At 45.0% G+C, this 20,319-nt stretch overlaps 1 protein-coding gene across 1 annotated transcript; it reads right to left on the bottom strand.

The window, feature by feature from the left end:
• Positions 1-6: 6 nt before the first annotated feature.
• LOC134799676 (protein RRP5 homolog) lies at positions 7-19,739 on the bottom strand (the record flags this gene model as incomplete). The annotated part of the gene is made up of 19 exons (XM_063772116.1): positions 7-232; positions 981-1,146; positions 1,807-2,062; positions 2,402-2,530; positions 7,033-7,245; positions 7,535-8,473; positions 8,651-8,851; positions 9,092-9,247; positions 10,367-10,458; positions 11,133-11,321; positions 12,694-12,826; positions 13,296-13,433; positions 14,217-14,321; positions 15,485-15,660; positions 16,109-16,228; positions 18,318-18,471; positions 18,764-18,919; positions 19,437-19,580; positions 19,656-19,739. Coding segments are annotated over 19 exons (3,711 nt in total), but the record flags the coding sequence as incomplete, so codon positions are not given.
• Positions 19,740-20,319: the final 580 nt, after the last annotated feature.

Here is a 20,319-nt window from a genome sequence, read left to right as displayed (position 1 = left end):
TGTACATATTCACATCACATATTGTAAGTTACAAATGTTACAATGGTGCAAGTTATCCTAACATCATTATGGTTAGAACTTGGCGGTCTCCATGAACTTGACGGCTCGTTCTCGCACCTGCTCGGCGCGGTCGGCGTCGCCGATGCGGTCTTCCAGCTCCGCCCACTTGTTGAACAGCGTCTTCATTTTACGTGCGGGCAGTTTCTGAGACGTCATGCGCTCCATCACTTGTCTGTGGAAGTACATTAACATTGTGTGAAAAAATAAATTTAATAAAAGACGCACACCAGAATAGTTTACAAAATATAATAGGATAGGTAACAATAAGGTAAAGTGATACTTTCCATTTTGATTATTTGAATCTAACATTCATATTTCCCGACCAATACTTCCCATACAAGGTTTTAAGGTAGTATAAAAAAAGGAAAACCGTCGAGGGACGCATGGCGAATTCAGAGGGTCTCTATTGTTTCCCAAATAGTTTTAAGTCATAATGTATTGTTTGTCCGAATTTTCGTTAGTCATAATTGGTTTTTCTCAGAAACGCGTAACTTTTCAGGATTGCCATCAAACATACCTAACCTAACCTAACCTATCTATAGAATAACCTTACGAAAACCCTGAAAAGTTAACGGTTTCAGTTTTATGACTAACGATAATATGACAAACAATACATTATGACTTAAAACTTTATGGGAAACAATCGGACCCCGAATTCAGAGCCAAGTAATAATTATAAACATAGCAAAGTTCCGCGTTGCTGCACAGAAAAAAGTTTAAGGCGGCAAATTTGGGTGCTAAATGTATCAATTAAGTTGCTTAAGAGCTAACTTCATAAAACTTTACGGGCCTGATTTAGTTAAATTATGTTTTATCCCTTTCTTACAAATACGTAAGTCAAAATGACAGATAAAGACAAATGATTCATAGCTAATTCAGGCCAGTAATGCGTTTATGAATAACGCCATAAGACTACTCACCTGACGGCCTGAATGTCCCGGTCTTTAGCGAGCATGTCGGCGTACGAGGCGCACACGTCGAGGCGCTGCGGGTACACGGCGAGCACTTGCTCGAACAGCGCCTCTGCTCGCTCGCGCTCGCCGTGCGCTCGCTCTAGAAGAGCAAACTGCACTAGGACAGTTACGTCTGAAAGAAATGTTGCCTTTTATTGCCACCACATACTCATTGAGAAATAGAACAAATATAACTACTGCTAGGCATAATCTAGTCAAATAGGAGGCACTTCTCCTTCTGCTGTGGCAAAATGCCGAAGTTAGCGTGCCGATCAAAGCTTCTAAGACACCAACTCCCCGAAATGTTGCATTTTTTCTACCAAACCGTTACTAGTGGCTCTGTCAGCTGTCGACCTCAAGAACCCCATGGTTCCTCCATTTTGAAAAATTTCCAAAAATTCGAAAAAAAAAATTAATCATCGACGTTGCTCACATTTCACGAAAATCGGTTGAGAATTGCGACATGTAGAGGAGAATATCCGAACATACGTAAGCATGTTTGCCCAAGCTGAAACGGAGACCTTCGCTAACGCTCCGGCCATAAATGCAAGCCTTCACTGTATACAGCACGGATTCCTCTAAGTATCTTAGGATGAACAAACCTACACCCAGACGTAAGACTCAAACTTACGTTCTTTCTTCTCCAGCACGCTAACCGGCTTCTGCATCACATGCCTCGCCTTATCCACCAATCCCAACTTGAAGCAGGCCGCCCCACACTGCATATAGTTGGTAGAATTCCTCTTGTATTAGCGGAACACGGGATAACATACCTTATACTCTAATCACTTACGTTCTTTCTTCTCCAGCACGCTAACCGCCTTCTGCATCACATGCCTGGCCTTATCCACCAGTCCCAACTTGAAGCAGGCCGCCCCACACTGAATATAGTTTGTCGGATTCCTTTTATATTTTCTCAGCATGAGATCGACGAGGGAGGACAGTTCTTGGGGCTTGGAGGTGTCGACGTAGATGTCGAGGAGTTTGGAGTGCACTTTGAAGGTGTCGTTCATTTGGAGGGCTTCTTCTAGCGTTTTTTGTTGGGACTCCTGCGAAATATTTTAAATATTTGTGCCTTTACAGATAAAAAAAAAATAGGTAGTAAACGAACCGTTTGATGGTTACGGCTCGGCCACGACATTGCGCAACTGGCGACGGCGACGGCGCGCGGCGGCAACCATAGGTTGGAGCGAGACACAGCGATCGGACCTTTCGTTCCCACCTATGGTCGCCGTCGCCAGTCGCGCAATGTCGTAGCCGAGCCGTTACAGGCTGTTACAGTAAGCGGTTATCATCGGCAATGGAGATTAGCACCGTCAAGGGAATACCTTATGAATATTCTGATTTATAAACCGCGATATGTAAAAAATTGGATTTTATTAACATACCTTCGTGCCGAACCGGTTCTCGACGTTAAGCATGGCGAGCCATACGTTGAGCTTTTCATCCTCCTCCCTGAAAGAGATAGTATTCAGCGCCTTCCGGCCCACTGCACGTGCTTTGTCGATCTCCGTCGCCTGTGGGCAAGGACAAAGCAATATTGTAAATGTAAGTACAAATAAAAATGAATGTAAAGTCGTATCCTCCTATGACTTCCTCCTTTGTTTGGGTTTAGGACTTGCTATAATTTCAATATCATTTATGCCATTTTAAATTAGCGCAGTTTATTTATTTAAATTAGTTGGCCAGAAGTTAATTTTTACCTGCAGATGGAAGGCCATGTACGCGATCCACAGCTGGCTGCAGTTCGGGTTGGCCAGCAGCGCCCGCTCGAACTGGTCGGAGCTCCTCGGCTGCGCTTCGCTCTCGACGGCGCGCCGCTCTAGCTCAACTACTATACTCTGTCTCACTCTACTGTTGCTGTCTCACCTGCAGATGGAAGGCCATGTACGCGATCCACAGCTGGCTGCAGTTCGGGTTGGCCAGCAGCGCCCGCTCGAACTGGTCGGAGCTCCTCGGCTGCGCTTCGCTCTCGACGGCGCGCCGCTCTAGCTCAACTACTATACTCTGTCTCACTCTACTGTTGCTGTCTCACCTGCAGATGGAAGGCCATGTACGCGATCCACAGCTGGCTGCAGTTCGGGTTGGCCAGCAGCGCCCGCTCGAACTGGTCGGAGCTCCTCGGCTGCGCTTCGCTCTCGACGGCGCGCCGCTCTAGCTCAACTACTATACTCTGTCTCACTCTACTGTTGCTGTCTCACCTGCAGATGGAAGGCCATGTACGCGATCCACAGCTGGCTGCAGTTCGGGTTGGCCAGCAGCGCCCGCTCGAACTGGTCGGAGCTCCTCGGCTGCGCTTCGCTCTCGACGGCGCGCCGCTCTAGCTCAACTACTATACTCTGTCTCACTCTACTGTTGCTGTCTCACCTGCAGATGGAAGGCCATGTACGCGATCCACAGCTGGCTGCAGTTCGGGTTGGCCAGCAGCGCCCGCTCGAACTGGTCGGAGCTCCTCGGCTGCGCTTCGCTCTCGACGGCGCGCCGCTCTAGCTCAACTACTATACTCTGTCTCACTCTACTGTTGCTGTCTCACCTGCAGATGGAAGGCCATGTACGCGATCCACAGCTGGCTGCAGTTCGGGTTGGCCAGCAGCGCCCGCTCGAACTGGTCGGAGCTCCTCGGCTGCGCTTCGCTCTCGACGGCGCGCCGCTCTAGCTCAACTACTATACTCTGTCTCACTCTACTGTTGCTGTCTCACCTGCAGATGGAAGGCCATGTACGCGATCCACAGCTGGCTGCAGTTCGGGTTGGCCAGCAGCGCCCGCTCGAACTGGTCGGAGCTCCTCGGCTGCGCTTCGCTCTCGACGGCGCGCCGCTCTAGCTCAACTACTATACTCTGTCTCACTCTACTGTTGCTGTCTCACCTGCAGATGGAAGGCCATGTACGCGATCCACAGCTGGCTGCAGTTCGGGTTGGCCAGCAGCGCCCGCTCGAACTGGTCGGAGCTCCTCGGCTGCGCTTCGCTCTCGACGGCGCGCCGCTCTAGCTCAACTACTATACTCTGTCTCACTCTACTGTTGCTGTCTCACCTGCAGATGGAAGGCCATGTACGCGATCCACAGCTGGCTGCAGTTCGGGTTGGCCAGCAGCGCCCGCTCGAACTGGTCGGAGCTCCTCGGCTGCGCTTCGCTCTCGACGGCGCGCCGCTCTAGCTCAACTACTATACTCTGTCTCACTCTACTGTTGCTGTCTCACCTGCAGATGGAAGGCCATGTACGCGATCCACAGCTGGCTGCAGTTCGGGTTGGCCAGCAGCGCCCGCTCGAACTGGTCGGAGCTCCTCGGCTGCGCTTCGCTCTCGACGGCGCGCCGCTCTAGCTCAACTACTATACTCTGTCTCACTCTACTGTTGCTGACTCACCTGCAGATGGAAGGCCATGTACGCGATCCACAGCTGGCTGCAGTTCGGGTTGGCCAGCAGCGCCCGCTCGAACTGGTCGGAGCTCCTCGGCTGCGCTTCGCTCTCGACGGCGCGCCGCTCTAGCTCAACTACTATACTCTGTCTCACTCTACTGTTGCTGTCTCACCTGCAGATGGAAGGCCATGTACGCGATCCACAGCTGGCTGCAGTTCGGGTTGGCCAGCAGCGCCCGCTCGAACTGGTCGGAGCTCCTCGGCTGCGCTTCGCTCTCGACGGCGCGCCGCTCTAGCTCAACTACTATACTCTGTCTCACTCTACTGTTGCTGTCTCACCTGCAGATGGAAGGCCATGTACGCGATCCACAGCTGGCTGCAGTTCGGGTTGGCCAGCAGCGCCCGCTCGAACTGGTCGGAGCTCCTCGGCTGCGCTTCGCTCTCGACGGCGCGCCGCTCTAGCTCAACTACTATACTCTGTCTCACTCTACTGTTGCTGTCTCACCTGCAGATGGAAGGCCATGTACGCGATCCACAGCTGGCTGCAGTTCGGGTTGGCCAGCAGCGCCCGCTCGAACTGGTCGGAGCTCCTCGGCTGCGCTTCGCTCTCGACGGCGCGCCGCTCTAGCTCAACTACTATACTCTGTCTCACTCTACTGTTGCTGTCTCACCTGCAGATGGAAGGCCATGTACGCGATCCACAGCTGGCTGCAGTTCGGGTTGGCCAGCAGCGCCCGCTCGAACTGGTCGGAGCTCCTCGGCTGCGCTTCGCTCTCGACGGCGCGCCGCTCTAGCTCAACTACTATACTCTGTCTCACTCTACTGTTGCTGTCTCACCTGCAGATGGAAGGCCATGTACGCGATCCACAGCTGGCTGCAGTTCGGGTTGGCCAGCAGCGCCCGCTCGAACTGGTCGGAGCTCCTCGGCTGCGCTTCGCTCTCGACGGCGCGCCGCTCTAGCTCAACTACTATACTCTGTCTCACTCTACTGTTGCTGTCTCACCTGCAGATGGAAGGCCATGTACGCGATCCACAGCTGGCTGCAGTTCGGGTTGGCCAGCAGCGCCCGCTCGAACTGGTCGGAGCTCCTCGGCTGCGCTTCGCTCTCGACGGCGCGCCGCTCTAGCTCAACTACTATACTCTGTCTCACTCTACTGTTGCTGTCTCACCTGCAGATGGAAGGCCATGTACGCGATCCACAGCTGGCTGCAGTTCGGGTTGGCCAGCAGCGCCCGCTCGAACTGGTCGGAGCTCCTCGGCTGCGCTTCGCTCTCGACGGCGCGCCGCTCTAGCTCAACTACTATACTCTGTCTCACTCTACTGTTGCTGTCTCACCTGCAGATGGAAGGCCATGTACGCGATCCACAGCTGGCTGCAGTTCGGGTTGGCCAGCAGCGCCCGCTCGAACTGGTCGGAGCTCCTCGGCTGCGCTTCGCTCTCGACGGCGCGCCGCTCTAGCTCAACTACTATACTCTGTCTCACTCTACTGTTGCTGTCTCACCTGCAGATGGAAGGCCATGTACGCGATCCACAGCTGGCTGCAGTTCGGGTTGGCCAGCAGCGCCCGCTCGAACTGGTCGGAGCTCCTCGGCTGCGCTTCGCTCTCGACGGCGCGCCGCTCTAGCTCAACTACTATACTCTGTCTCACTCTACTGTTGCTGTCTCACCTGCAGATGGAAGGCCATGTACGCGATCCACAGCTGGCTGCAGTTCGGGTTGGCCAGCAGCGCCCGCTCGAACTGGTCGGAGCTCCTCGGCTGCGCTTCGCTCTCGACGGCGCGCCGCTCTAGCTCAACTACTATACTCTGTCTCACTCTACTGTTGCTGTCTCACCTGCAGATGGAAGGCCATGTACGCGATCCACAGCTGGCTGCAGTTCGGGTTGGCCAGCAGCGCCCGCTCGAACTGGTCGGAGCTCCTCGGCTGCGCTTCGCTCTCGACGGCGCGCCGCTCTAGCTCAACTACTATACTCTGTCTCACTCTACTGTTGCTGTCTCACCTGCAGATGGAAGGCCATGTACGCGATCCACAGCTGGCTGCAGTTCGGGTTGGCCAGCAGCGCCCGCTCGAACTGGTCGGAGCTCCTCGGCTGCGCTTCGCTCTCGACGGCGCGCCGCTCTAGCTCAACTACTATACTCTGTCTCACTCTACTGTTGCTGTCTCACCTGCAGATGGAAGGCCATGTACGCGATCCACAGCTGGCTGCAGTTCGGGTTGGCCAGCAGCGCCCGCTCGAACTGGTCGGAGCTCCTCGGCTGCGCTTCGCTCTCGACGGCGCGCCGCTCTAGCTCAACTACTATACTCTGTCTCACTCTACTGTTGCTGTCTCACCTGCAGATGGAAGGCCATGTACGCGATCCACAGCTGGCTGCAGTTCGGGTTGGCCAGCAGCGCCCGCTCGAACTGGTCGGAGCTCCTCGGCTGCGCTTCGCTCTCGACGGCGCGCCGCTCTAGCTCAACTACTATACTCTGTCTCACTCTACTGTTGCTGTCTCACCTGCAGATGGAAGGCCATGTACGCGATCCACAGCTGGCTGCAGTTCGGGTTGGCCAGCAGCGCCCGCTCGAACTGGTCGGAGCTCCTCGGCTGCGCTTCGCTCTCGACGGCGCGCCGCTCTAGCTCAACTACTATACTCTGTCTCACTCTACTGTTGCTGTCTCACCTGCAGATGGAAGGCCATGTACGCGATCCACAGCTGGCTGCAGTTCGGGTTGGCCAGCAGCGCCCGCTCGAACTGGTCGGAGCTCCTCGGCTGCGCTTCGCTCTCGACGGCGCGCCGCTCTAGCTCGCGAAGTCTCTCTTCTTCGGCGCGGGCCTTTGATACTTTCTCGGCTGCTGTGAGCTTCTTTCGCTTCTTTTTGGGTTGCTCGGTTTCCTGTTATAAAATGAGACTTAGGAAATTGGAATATGTTAATTTTAGTATAATCTTAAGGCAAATTGGTGCATCTATTCGTATAAAAAGAACTTGAATTTAAAACATTTCAGGAAGAAACGTAGGAATTCAACCTGCATTTTAACAACAATGCGAGAAGTAGGTAGCTCAAGACCGAGAAAAATGGCACTGTCTTGTGTCGAAGGCCAAGTCTCATTTTGGGTCACTGAGTTAACGGGAGTATGTATTACAAATTTGAACGAAATTCGAAAATGAATGCAACAGAACAAACCTCATCTTCACTGCTGCTAGAAGACTCTTCGACCTTGTTGGTCTGATGATCATTCTCCGCCCAGAACTCCTTAGCACTGGGCACGTCAAGCGCCGGCTCTAAGCTTTCCACTACTTTAATATCTTTACTCTTATCTACTACTTCTTTCACTTCCTTATCCTTCTCTTGTTTCCTTTTCTTGCTTGCTTTTGCATCTTCTTTAGGTTTATCAGCTTTCTCTTTTAGTTTATCCTTTTTATTTTTATTTTCAGGAACTGTCTCTTCTTCAGATGACTCGTCATCATCTTCAGCGGGTTTTGAAGTTTTTATTTTCTCTTCCTTTTTTTGTTTCTGCTTCTCTTTGTAATTAGGATCTCTGTACTCTTCTTCGTCAAATTCTTTCAACTTTTCTTGGGCAATCTTCATTGCTTCCATCAACTTCTTTATTCTCTCTTCGATAACTAATTTCTCTTGATGCATGGCTGTGTGGAATTTCTTATTCTTAGCTGATAAACCTTGTTCTTCTATTTTTATTATCTTTTTGTCTATCCTTTCTATTCTGTGTAATCTACATTTGATGGATTTCATTAAGGATACTACTCGTTTCTTCCATTGCTTAGCTGTTTCGCAGTCTGATAAGTCTATAAGAGCTAGATCTTCTGGTTTTAACACTTGGTCACTGTCTTCATGTATGTCTGTCTCTATGGCGTCGCTTTCTTCTGATACTTCTTTTACCTTTTTGTCCTTCTTATTTTTTTTATCTTTGTTTTTCTTCTTAGGATCTATGTCTTCAGCGTCACTGTCCTCTGAAACGTCTTTTGCCTTACTTTTCTTATCTTTCTTTTTCTTTATTGTTTTTGTGTCTGTGTCTTCAGATTCACTGGTTTTACGCTTTTTGTTGAGCACTTCGCCGTCTTCAGTTTCATTTTTGCGTTTCTCGCGATGTTCGTTACTTCGTTTCTGTAAAAAAAATAGATACGTTGGAATTCTTATTTCATTTTCCTGTCATGATTAATAATGAAAAACGAAGGGACGTGACCAAAAAAAGGAACGTCGGAGGGATCATGGCTCCTAAAGGCGGAGTACAGTTGGGGATTAAAAAAATATGCGTATGCCTATTTACAAACGTTTACTTACCGCAGGCCAGAAAGGCGCTATAGTGAGGCTGCCCAACATCTTCCGGTTCTGAGCGTCCACCTGCAGCACGGTACATGTCACAACTTGTCCCGGGTGGAAGGCCTCGGTCAGGTGGGCGACGGGCGTCCGGGACACTTGGTTGCGGGGCACGTAGGCTATCACCTCGTTCAGGAACGATACTAGGACGAAGTCCTTTACCACCTGCAAAATTAGTGAAACATGTTACATGTTACTATGATTGCTTGTTTCTAGTAAACAAATGAACGATTGTGCAACATTAGTTCTTCAATTAAAACCATTTAAAGAACCACTGCAAATCATCAGACTAGTGGTAGTCATCATAAATATTTTAATATTAGCAAGCGCCAACAAACATATCGACAAAATTTTCAAGAGTCTATCCATATCATTGCATAGAAGTGTAAAAGATATAAATCTTACCTTTATAACTCCAGTATAAGCCTTTCCGATGTCAGCCTGGTCATAAGAGGTTAACAGCGCAGCGTCAGGCGCTACTAGCGACGGTTTGAGGGACAGCATCAACGTCTGCTTGGCTGCGTCCACGGATAACACACGCGCGGTTACTTCTTGCCCCATCTGTGGACATATATTTTTTACTCAGGAATGACGGCTGTTTCCATAATTTATTGAACTATCTCATGGGGGGACCTCGACCAATTCTTAAAATTTTCAGAATAACCATTATAGGTATGTAAGAATTTTCAGTGCTTTTAGTCTTTCTACTTATTATACTCTGTATCTTTAGGTATTTAAATAAATCTACCCTCAAATAGCTCCTTATGCCAGTTGAGGGTAGATGAAAACATTACATGACCAAATAATGTAGGTTAAAGTCTGGTCGTTCAGTGACTGATCCAGGCGGTTTTGTAATTGGTAATCAATAAATGTTATAACTACCCGAAAATGTACAAATTGATTGTTTACTTTTATTTAAAATTTTAAATACCTAAAGATACAGAGTATAGCTATTAGCATTTTTCTATTTGTTGCGTAGGTACTTGTTTTGTCGATAAACTGACAATAAAAGAAGTCCTATCCGAAGTAAAATTTGCGTTGAATTCATAAGTTACAGGCAATAAACACTCAATTAAAACTTGCTTAATTAATATGCTAATACTATTAGAAGTATCAGAGCTAATTAAATTATTTTCAGAAAATATTTTAATTTGTTTCTTTTTTTTTTTAATTCGACCTATGCGGCTGCGGCGCGGTGGCCGAATGGCACAGACACCTGCCGCGATAGCAGATGACGCTGGCTATATTCCAGCCTGGGGCACTGGAGGCCTTGGTCACTTTTTAGGGTTCCGTACCCAAAAGGTAAAACGGGACCCTATTACTAAGACTTCGCTGTCCGTCCGTCCGTCTGTCTGTCACCAGGCTGTATCTCACGAACCGTGATAGCTAGACAGTTGAAATTTTCACAGATGATGTATTTCTGTTGCCGCTATAAAAACAAATACTAAAAACAGAATAAAATAAAGATTTAAATGGGGCTCCCATACAACAAACGTGATTTTTGACCAAAGTTAAGCAACGTCGGGCGTGGTCAGTACTTGAATGGGTGACTTTTTTTTTTGCATTTTTTTTCTTCATTATGGTACGGAACCCTTCGTGCGCGAGTCCGACTCGCACTTGCCCGGTTTTTTCTTAGTATATGACATTTATTTCAGTTTATAATATGTTAATGCTACCGACCTTATACTTCTTCTTGGTGAGCTTGGAGGTGGTCGCCTTCTTAGGATCCACGTAGACGCCTGCGTCCGATAAGTGCAATTGCGGTACATAACCTAAAAGAAGAACTCTAATTAAGTTTCGACGTTTGCAAAAATTACACTATCACATCTGGCATGGATATTAAATTATTTTCTGATGAGATAAGAACATTCAATTATGTTGTTAGTACAAATATCAATCAATAGCTTGTGGTATGGCATCAAATATTAAAATGACTGCCTTGCGACATCTACCATAAGAGTACAGTAAGTGCCCCAACAAAATTACCCACGGCACCGACTGTATTACGTTATCTTAAAGGACTTAAAGCAAGGCAGAAGGGTCATTGAATTGGTATTTAACAAACGATATCAGGTGTAGGCTAGGCAAAAGGTTGTTACCTGACAGCCGGCCCACAGTGACAGTGACATGGTTGTCGGCCACAGTGCGGATGGTCCCAGTGACCAGTTGGCCCGGACTCAGTTGTGAGTGGGAGAAGTATTTCTCGGTGAGCAGTTTGGTCTCGTCGGTCACGTGGTAGATGTAGTCAGATAAGTTGTAAGTTACGACATGTCTTACCTGACAGCCGGCCCACAGTGACAGTGACATGGTTGTCGGCCACAGTGCGAATGGTGCCAGTGACCAGTTGGCCCGGACTCAGTTGTGAATGGGAGAAGTATTTCTCGGGGAGCAGTTTGGTCTCGTCGGTCACGTGGTAGATGTAGTTGTAAGTTATGACATGTCTTACCTGACAGCCGGCCCACAGTGACAGTGACATGGTTGTCGGCCACAGTGCGAATGGTGCCAGTGACCAGTTGGCCCGGACTCAGTTGTGAGTGGGAGAAGTATTTCTCGGTGAGCAGTTTGGTCTCGTCGGTCACGTGGTAGATGTAGTCCGATAAGTTGTAAGTTATCACGCGGACGCGGTGTGTGCTGCCTGAAAATATTACAAATGAAGTGTGAAAATATATGGCAAGTCAGAGTGTCGATTTATTCGCTTGGCGCTTGAGGGGCACGTCTTCCATATTGATACAAACAAAAAACCGGACAAGTGCCAGTCGGACTCGCCCATCGAGGGTTCCGTACTTTTTAGTATTTGTTGTTATAGCGGCAACAGAAATACATCATCTGTGAAAATTTCAACTGTCTAGCTATCACGGTTCATGTGATACAGCCTGGTGACAGACAAACGGACGGACGGACCAGTGGAGTCTTAGTAATAGGGTCCCGTTTTTACACTTTGGGTATGGAACCCTAAAGACAATCAAGACAAGTTAGCCGATCTATGTAGTGTTTCTGGTTACAAAAACGCATTTAACCGATTTGCTGGTCTTGCAAAGTGATCCTATAAATGCTCCGTGGACAAGGGTGTGTTATCATCGGCCTTTGCGTCTCTTGCAGACAATTTATGGTGTAACACCGGAGAGACACCGTTTGGAGTGACCTCTCCACGGACATTACACAGCCTGGGATGGAATTAACAATCTTCATGAGTATTTTGATTGAAAAACACTTTTGAAAAATAAGTCACGGCAAATATGTAACAATTATGAATCATAAACGATTATTTACATTATTTTGCTTTCGTAAGTAATAGTTTCTGATTTTTAAAAAGCGTTTTTCAATTAAAACACACATCAAGATCGCGTAGTCTTTTTCTAATGCTAAAAAAAACGAACTATAGTATAAACTTTGCTTATGCTCTGGTTTCCTAGGATAGCGGTGCCGTCTCCATACAAAATACTACGACATCCATATTTAGCCGTATTATTTTGTATGGAGACGGCCGCTATATGATGGCACCGCTATCCTAGGAAAACCGAGCTTTAGTTTGGGACTAGGTTGATCTGTAAGATTGTCCCTAAGTAATTATATATTTTTCACACCACCTATTCGGAAAAGAGCTTTTTCTTCCCTGCTAGGAGGGATCAAAGTGACACTTTTCCTCCCTGCTAGGAGGGATCAAAGTAACACTTTTCTGTTCTAGCACACTATTTTTACATTTTCTTGCACATTATTTTTTTAGCTTAAATAATCTGTTTAAGCATCAGATTGTGTCAACACTAAGATTTTTTTATTTTCCTCATAGTTGATGTGAAAAGCAGTATGTGTCACACGGTATCAAAATTATTTCGTCTTGGGCGTTAACACTTGAATCCCTCATTACGCTCAGGATTCTACTTTAGAATCCCTCACTACGTTCGGGATTCTATTGTAGAATCCATAACTTCATTCAGGATTCAATGTACACCCTTGACGGAAATATATCATTTTGATCCCTTGTAACACAAACTACTATTATTATTTACCAATGGGGTATGACTGCGCGACGACCTGTTCGTCGGTCAGATCCTCGTGCACGGCGACGCGCTTCAGACTCATGGTCCCCACGCATTTCTTGCCCAATTTGAAATGGATGGAGCGCCCTGCGATCTTTAGTACCTGAGGAAAGAAGTAAAAAATCATTACAATAATATTATATTCTATATTACTCTTCTCAAGTTGCTACCCCGATTGATGTGTTCCATTGTTATAAGAATTACTTCATTAAAGTCACTTTGTGTTATGTTATGATTCTTAGAAATAATTTTATAAATACAATATGTCTCAAGATTCGTTTTTGCTACTCTATCGCATTAGGCAACTGTTATGATAGGTGTACCGTTATTATCAATAAACAAATAAAATATTCATAAAAAGCCACAAGCTAATAGGAAGTAAAATTCTTGATTCTAATAACTCGCCAAACAAGTTATCAAGACCCCAGTTAGAAAAACACAAGTTGAGGGGTGTAAAAGGGAGGGGCTTTTACTGAAGTAGAACAAATACGAACGTTGCCAAGAAAATACGAAGGAAAACAATTACGCACTACATCTGTACTAGAGGTTAAACACGGTGATTTTGAGCATACCTGTGCTTCCTCAACTATGTCGCCTTCCTTCAGCTTCGTCTCTTCCTCGAGATCAGGTCGCGCACTTTCAAAGATATTTCTGGTTGTTACAAACGGCGCGTTGCGAGTCGGCATCACGTATAACACGTGAGCTCTAATCTGTAACATAACAACGTTCAAAATAAAGGATTCCTAAAACAGATGAACGAAATATATATTATTTTACCAAGGAAGGATCCTGGACAAGAGTCGTTGGTCTAGCAGGCTAAGCGAACAAGAAGTCCCCCCAGCGGCGGATTTGGTCACTCTTTCAGGTGGTGTACTGGCAGGTCCTAAGAACACTCTATGCTTAATATCAGTCCTCGATCTTCTTTTTTTTTCGAGTTATTCAGGATAATGTAAAATAATCAATGAAAGTGTCATATTTTGTAAACTGTTCAAGTTAGATTAACCAAACAAAATAAACATCATCATTGAGAGCCTGTTGTGTCCCACTGCTGGGCGAAGGCCTCCCCCGTTTTTTCCATTCTTCCCGGTTTTGAGCAGTTTTTGGCCATTCTTTTAATTATATTTGACAATAATAACTTTGTACGGAGCCTGGTCCAAAAACCAACAGAAATGAGAGTTAGGTAATTAGATATGTATTTCTATGTACTTCATTTCGTTCTATGGGCACCAGGCGGAATTCCATGCATAGCACCTTTATTACCTAGGCAATAGAGTCCAAGTAAGTAAATTAATTGCTGCAGGGTAAATGTTCGCGCACCACCGGGCGAGCGCGGCATACCATTCGCCGCAACGATGGACTCTATTGCCTAGGTTATAAGGGTGACGTGAAATGAAGTTCATAGAAATACATATCTAATGACCTAATTTTCAACCCTGTTGGTGTTTGGACCATTTTGACGCATAGTCCAAGAAAGTAATCTTTTTTATTTTAACCTTTTGTCCGAGAGCCGGCTTCTTGTCCTTACTGCGGTCGACGTGGAAGCGCTGCACATACGCCGTGGCGCCCAACACGCGACCCTCGATTCCGTTGTCCAGAGGCTGAAATAATTACTCAAATTTTTGTAACACGCAATACTATGCGGGGCTACATAATCAATTAATTAAAGAAACCTTTCTTTGCTATTCCGTCAAATGAACCATGGGGCCGATAAAAACAATCACAATTTCGATTAGTCAAAGTATAGTTCCGAATACAATGCATAGGAAGGCCTTTTTATAGGTCTCTGGGCGGCAAGAGGACAAAGGGGATGGAGCCACCCGGTAAGCACAATATTACCTGTGTTGGGAGGTACTGCTTTTGTACGTTCACTGTTTTGTACTGGTTCACTTGGTACCGTCGAGTTCTTATATATGTATACATTTCTTCACCTTAACATATTGAAATAAGGTGAAAAAATGTATGCATATTTATGAACTCGAATGTCCACACGCTTTCTGTAGCGCCCAAGTAGCGCTCAGCGAAGCTATACTGTTGTCTGATGTCATCATGTCACTATATATACACACCTTGTCGACGTTGAACTCCAGGGCGATGCCGAGCAGCAAGCTCTACTCGAGGGCCGCGGGCTTCTTTTAGCGCCTTCGTAGCGCTCAGCGAGACTATACTGTTGTCTGTCACTATATACACACCTTGTCGACGGTGAACTCCAGGACGGTGCCGAGCAGCAAGCACTTCTCAAGGTTTGATGGCTTCTTGCGGCGCAGCGCCTTCTGTAGCGCGGCCGCAGTAGCGCTCAGTGAGACTATACTGTTGTTTGTCACTATATACACACCTTGTCGACAGTGAACTCTGGGGCGGTGCCGGGCAGCAAGCACTTTTCAAGGTTTGATGGCTTCTTGCGGCGCAGCGCCTTCTCTAGCGCGGCCGGAGTAGCGCTCAGTGAGACTATACTGTTGTTTGTCACTATATACAGACCTTGTCGGCAGTGAACTCTAGGGCGGTGCCGGGCAGCAAGCACTTTTCAAGGTTTGATGGCTTCTTGCGGCGCAGCGCCTTCTGTAGCGCGGCCGGAGTAGCGCTCAGTGAGACTATACTGTTGTTTGTCACTATATACACACCTTGTCGACAGTGAACTCTGGGGCGGTGCCGGGAAGCAAGCATTTTTCAAGGTTTGATGGCTTCTTGCGGCGCAGCGCCTTCTGAAGCGCGGCCGGAGTTGCGCTCAGCTAGACTATACTGTTGTTTGTCACTATATACACACCTTGTCGACAGTGAACTCTAGGGCGGTGCCGGGCAGCAAGCACTTTTCAAGGTTTGATGGCTTCTTGCGGCGCAGCGCCTTCTGTAGCGCGGCCGGAGTAGCGCTCAGCGAGACTATACTGGTATCTGCTGACGTTGTTACTGACTTCACGCTTGTCCAGATCAACATTCCCGTGTCTAAAAAGAGGATAAGTGGGTGAATCAACTTTTTAGTGTCACAATGGTGTGCTGTTGAAATTTGTTTGCCCTTATAAGTTGCTTAGTCATTTGTTTGTTGGAAAGAGATAAAATATTAGAGGAATCATAAGGTATAATCTAAATAGCTAGTAATAAGACTAATAAGTGGGCTGGCTATAGGGCGTTACCCACTTAATTAATGGATATTTACTGTAGTTAAATATTTAACAAAATTATCTTAACATTGAAAACTATCGCATTTTTTAATTATAATTTTAAGCAAGCTGTTTTTGTACCTTTTTACAAAAAAAAATACAATTATCTTAGTCTTAAGTAATAACTAATAGCCTATTTATGATGCTCTTTCAATGCAGCAAACTTAACAAAGGCCTCTTACGAAGAGGTGTGTCTATGTAATAACAAAAAATAGAAATCCAATGTCACTCACCGAGCTCAATGTCAGGGTTAGCTTCAGCTTTAGGTAGGAAGGCCCTGGTGTTGGCCACGCCTATGTCCATCACGTAACCATGGTCTTCCACTGATGACACAGCTGCCTGAAGAATGTCACCTGTGCAAATGTAAATAAATTAGATCAAGAGCCAATGAAGTCTCAGCCTTTTTAGTTATAATAATTTTTGGATTTAAAGCTCAGTAATGTCTGAATCCAGCATACTTCCTATACTCTTTGATACCAGCATACTTCCTATACTTACTTACGGCTGCCAAACCTGGGCTCTCACTAAAACACACATTAGAAAGCTAGAAACTTGCCAAAACTCCATGGAAAGAAGTATGCTGGGGAAAAGACTATCGGATAAAATAAGAATAAAATCCATAAAGAAGATCACCAAAACAAAAGATGTCACAAAAACAATAAAAAAGTTAAAATGGAAATGGTCAGGACATACAATCAGAGGCAAAGAAAAATGGTCGAAATCGATAATGAACTGGTTCACAGGCCATAAGAAAAGGAAAAGAGGTAGACCATTTAGAAGATGGGTGGACGACATCAAAGCCACAGCAGGAACCACATGGACGAGAGTTGCCAAGGATAGAGAGGAATGGAGAAGGTTGGAGGAGGCCTTTTGCCAATAAATGGCACACAGACAGAAAAAAAAAAAAAAAAACGCAAGAACTGTAGAAAATAATGCAATCTACTGTCTGAAATAAAGGATTATTACAATGTCTGAATGGTGACCTCATATAGTACATTGTAGGAGAGGACGGAAAACCGCTAAAAGATGGTCGAGTGCCTTTGAGGGACGAAACGTTGGTGGAGGCCCTCAAATAATACGAGTCCATCTTTAGCGTTTCCGGCCGAGGCATTACATAGTGCTTTTCACGACTACTGCGAGGAAATAAGAAAACATTTGCATAACTATAAGTACTAGCCCGCGATTTCTCTGGTAGAAAATTACTAGCCACTGCCTGTGTTGTATCTTGAATTTCGGTGGGCGTCAGCGTATGAATATAATTTTCTTCACTAGAAGAACTCATTTTTATAGCGAGCGTAGATACGTGTTTCTTGTATTTTTAGTCAAACACAATTTACACGAGCCAATTCAGTAAGTTTTTTCAGGTCCCGCCTTATTTACTTTTTTTTATCACTTTAAAGAGGCGTTTTTCTGTTATTTGCTTCAAACCGACTCTAAACTTAGAAGCGTTTTTGCTAAAAAAAAAACACAAACAGCTGCAAAAGTAAAAAATGCCTTAAGCGTGAACTGAATGGATAATTGTAAAAAAAAATGATCTGAATGGTTATGACATTTCTTTTTTTTTTAAACAAGAAATTGGTTCTATAAATAACCTAATTTTATTCTTGAAGGAAAAAGTTGCGCCGAAAAATCCCTTTTATTGATTTTTATGTTTTAAATGATACTCATTGCTGTAGCGAACCGTCACCAATGACAGATGATGATAACAATGAAACATTGTAGTAGTGATGGTTCAGGTGCTACAGCTATTGCCTACTTTCCAGCTTGGTTTTAGACCATCTATTGCCACATTTCCGAACAATGGCGTGAAATAGTTATTTGTACAACAAGAGATCAAAGTTTGATATTTCTTCGAGTGCTTATTTAGAGTCCCGTGCAAGCGAAAGATTCTATAATAATCTAATTTAGAATCTTGAGCGTAGTAAGGGATTCAAAAGCGCACGAGATGTAAATAACTTTGATCTCGTGTAATACACAAAATTTTTCACCCTAAGCAGTGAGAACATACCTAGAGGGACAGAGATAATAGAACCCAAGTATATCGAACAAGTATTAGACCCCGCATGTTGAAATGACATTTGACTATAAAGGTTGCTTGAATGTAAAATGCGATCAAAATCGCATTTTGCTCACTGTTTTTAAGAAGCAAAGTACCCTTGTTCGAGCTGCTGAGGTGAAAAAATATTAGTTGAACTATTATAATAGTTTGTTATAAAATTATATGATTGCTGCGCATTTGTAGTGGCCACGTTATCTAATATTAGGTAATATCTTTGCAATAAATGCTTTTGACTATGACTGATTGAAATTTTGTTTAGTGCTTATTAATAGGTAAGTAAAACTGAAAAAATACTATAGTTTTGTGTTCTATCCCAAAAGTTTGTTAGTAGTAAAAGAAGTAATTTGAAGTTAAGTTCTTTCTCTAATTCTATATATTCACACCTTTTAACAGGTCAGAGTGTGACCGCCCCGAGTTGATATGCTGTGGCATCATGGACAGCATGACACCTTCGCTGGTCCCATTTGCCTCTAAAACATGGACTGCCACATACTGTCCCGGACTGAATATCTCGGGTAGATCTCGCATTTTCTCTATCTGGTGAAAGGAAACACAAATTCAGTGACAACCTGTTAAAGTGAAATTATGTATAGCTATTTATTGAACATGCAGTAGCATTAGGGCAAAAATGCTTTCATATGTCGGGATGTTCTTCTCTTCAGGTCAGATTTCTCAACCGATTCTCCTGAATTTTTTAATGTTTAAAATGGTGGAAATTAGCATAAAGGACTCAGGTGCCAGTAGGGTCTGTGGCACTTAAGACCATTGCGAGTTTGCTGTTATAATGACTCACATGATTTAATGTTTTACTGAACTGTATTACAAATACCTCATCATTGACATAAGCCTCCAGCATCTTGTTGTAGGGCTCGCTGATGTGGCAGGCCATGACATTGCCCTCGGTCTTGCCTGGCATTGTGATGCGCAGCTTTGTATCTAGCACTTTCCATACTCGGCCCAGCAGATTCACACCTGGTTTCAGTGTCTAAAAATTATTACAATTTTACAACAAACTAAACAAAACATACTTGTATATTTGTGTCTTTAATAGTTTAGATCAGCCATTCTCTAAGTGTGTTCCGCGGAACCCTAGGGTTCCGCGACACCCCTGCAGGGGTTCCGCAAGAATGTTGAACACTATGCTTTAGTAGCCTCGACAAATTTTACTATGCAAAAAACACACTTCTAAAAACTATTGTTTTATTGTAGGGTTCCATCAAGTATTTCGCTTTCCAAAAGGGTTCCGTCAAAAAAAAAGATTGAGAACCGCTGGTTTAGATAAAGTTTATAATATAGGGGCTTAAAAAAATAAGAAACTCGATATCCATGGGTAATAAATTTATGACAGAATTCCCTTAATCCTACATTTTACCTTTTCAGTCAGATGCTTTTAGTATAAAAAGATATTCATTATGTTTGTGATACTAATCATTTTCTTCGTATAATAAAAAAGATATTCAATACGTAAAAGAAATTTAGAATTCCGATTATTCATACTATACCTTATATCCAATCCCTGATGCGCACATTTTGTATGACAGATCCACCTCCTTAACCGCTTCATCAGATAAGTATCCATCATCATTCTCCGGTCTTTTCTTTTGTTTTTTCTTCTTTCCTTGGCCTTTTTCTGCAGCACCTAAAAACTAATGCAAAAGTATTGAAAATTAAACCCATCTATTCATAACAGAGTCCGTATACCTACCGCACTAAATACTTACGTTACTGCTTTGCTTAAAATATGTCACATTAGGCTTTTTTCCGCCACGAGGAAAGTATTCTTCGGTCATTTTTATATTTGTTATTTTATTTTACATGAGTATTCTACAGATATATACACTACACGCGAACTTTGGAGGTTATAATGGCGTTTCGTTATTGCACTGTTGCAAATAAATGTCAAATATGTATTTTAATCATATGAGTTGTGAGACAAGTATATAACCTCTAGTTCCTAATTGTTAGCCTGTAAAATGTTTATTTCTTTCAACGAATTAATTACATATCGTATAAATCGTTGGCACATGAAAAACTTTAACGCGAAGTAAACCGAGCAAGTCAAGGTCTCAACGCTGTCTGTTCTCTTTCACGGCGCAGCAACTAGTATCATTTCTCTCTCTCCTTGCTCTTTTAAAAATGCCGTTTGTCAAAAAAGGACAACCATACTGTTGACAAGATGGACTTCAAATCCAGGTGTCCCCTTTTTAAGTAGCACCCATAAGTAAGAGGGAGAAAGCGATATCTCTTTCTCCCTCTTACTTATGGGTGCGTCCCACAATGACCTTGGTGCGGTGCGATAGTGTGTTAGCTACTTAAGGTAGACCCAGGTTGTGTATGTGTGCGTAAAAACGTATATGTGTGCTCTTTTAGGGATGTCAAAAGTCG

This window comes from Cydia splendana, chromosome 18 (assembly GCF_910591565.1).
Source record: "Cydia splendana chromosome 18, ilCydSple1.2, whole genome shotgun sequence".
Taxonomy (NCBI): domain Eukaryota; kingdom Metazoa; phylum Arthropoda; class Insecta; order Lepidoptera; family Tortricidae; genus Cydia; species Cydia splendana.
This window is presented reverse-complemented; position numbering and strand designations above follow the sequence as displayed.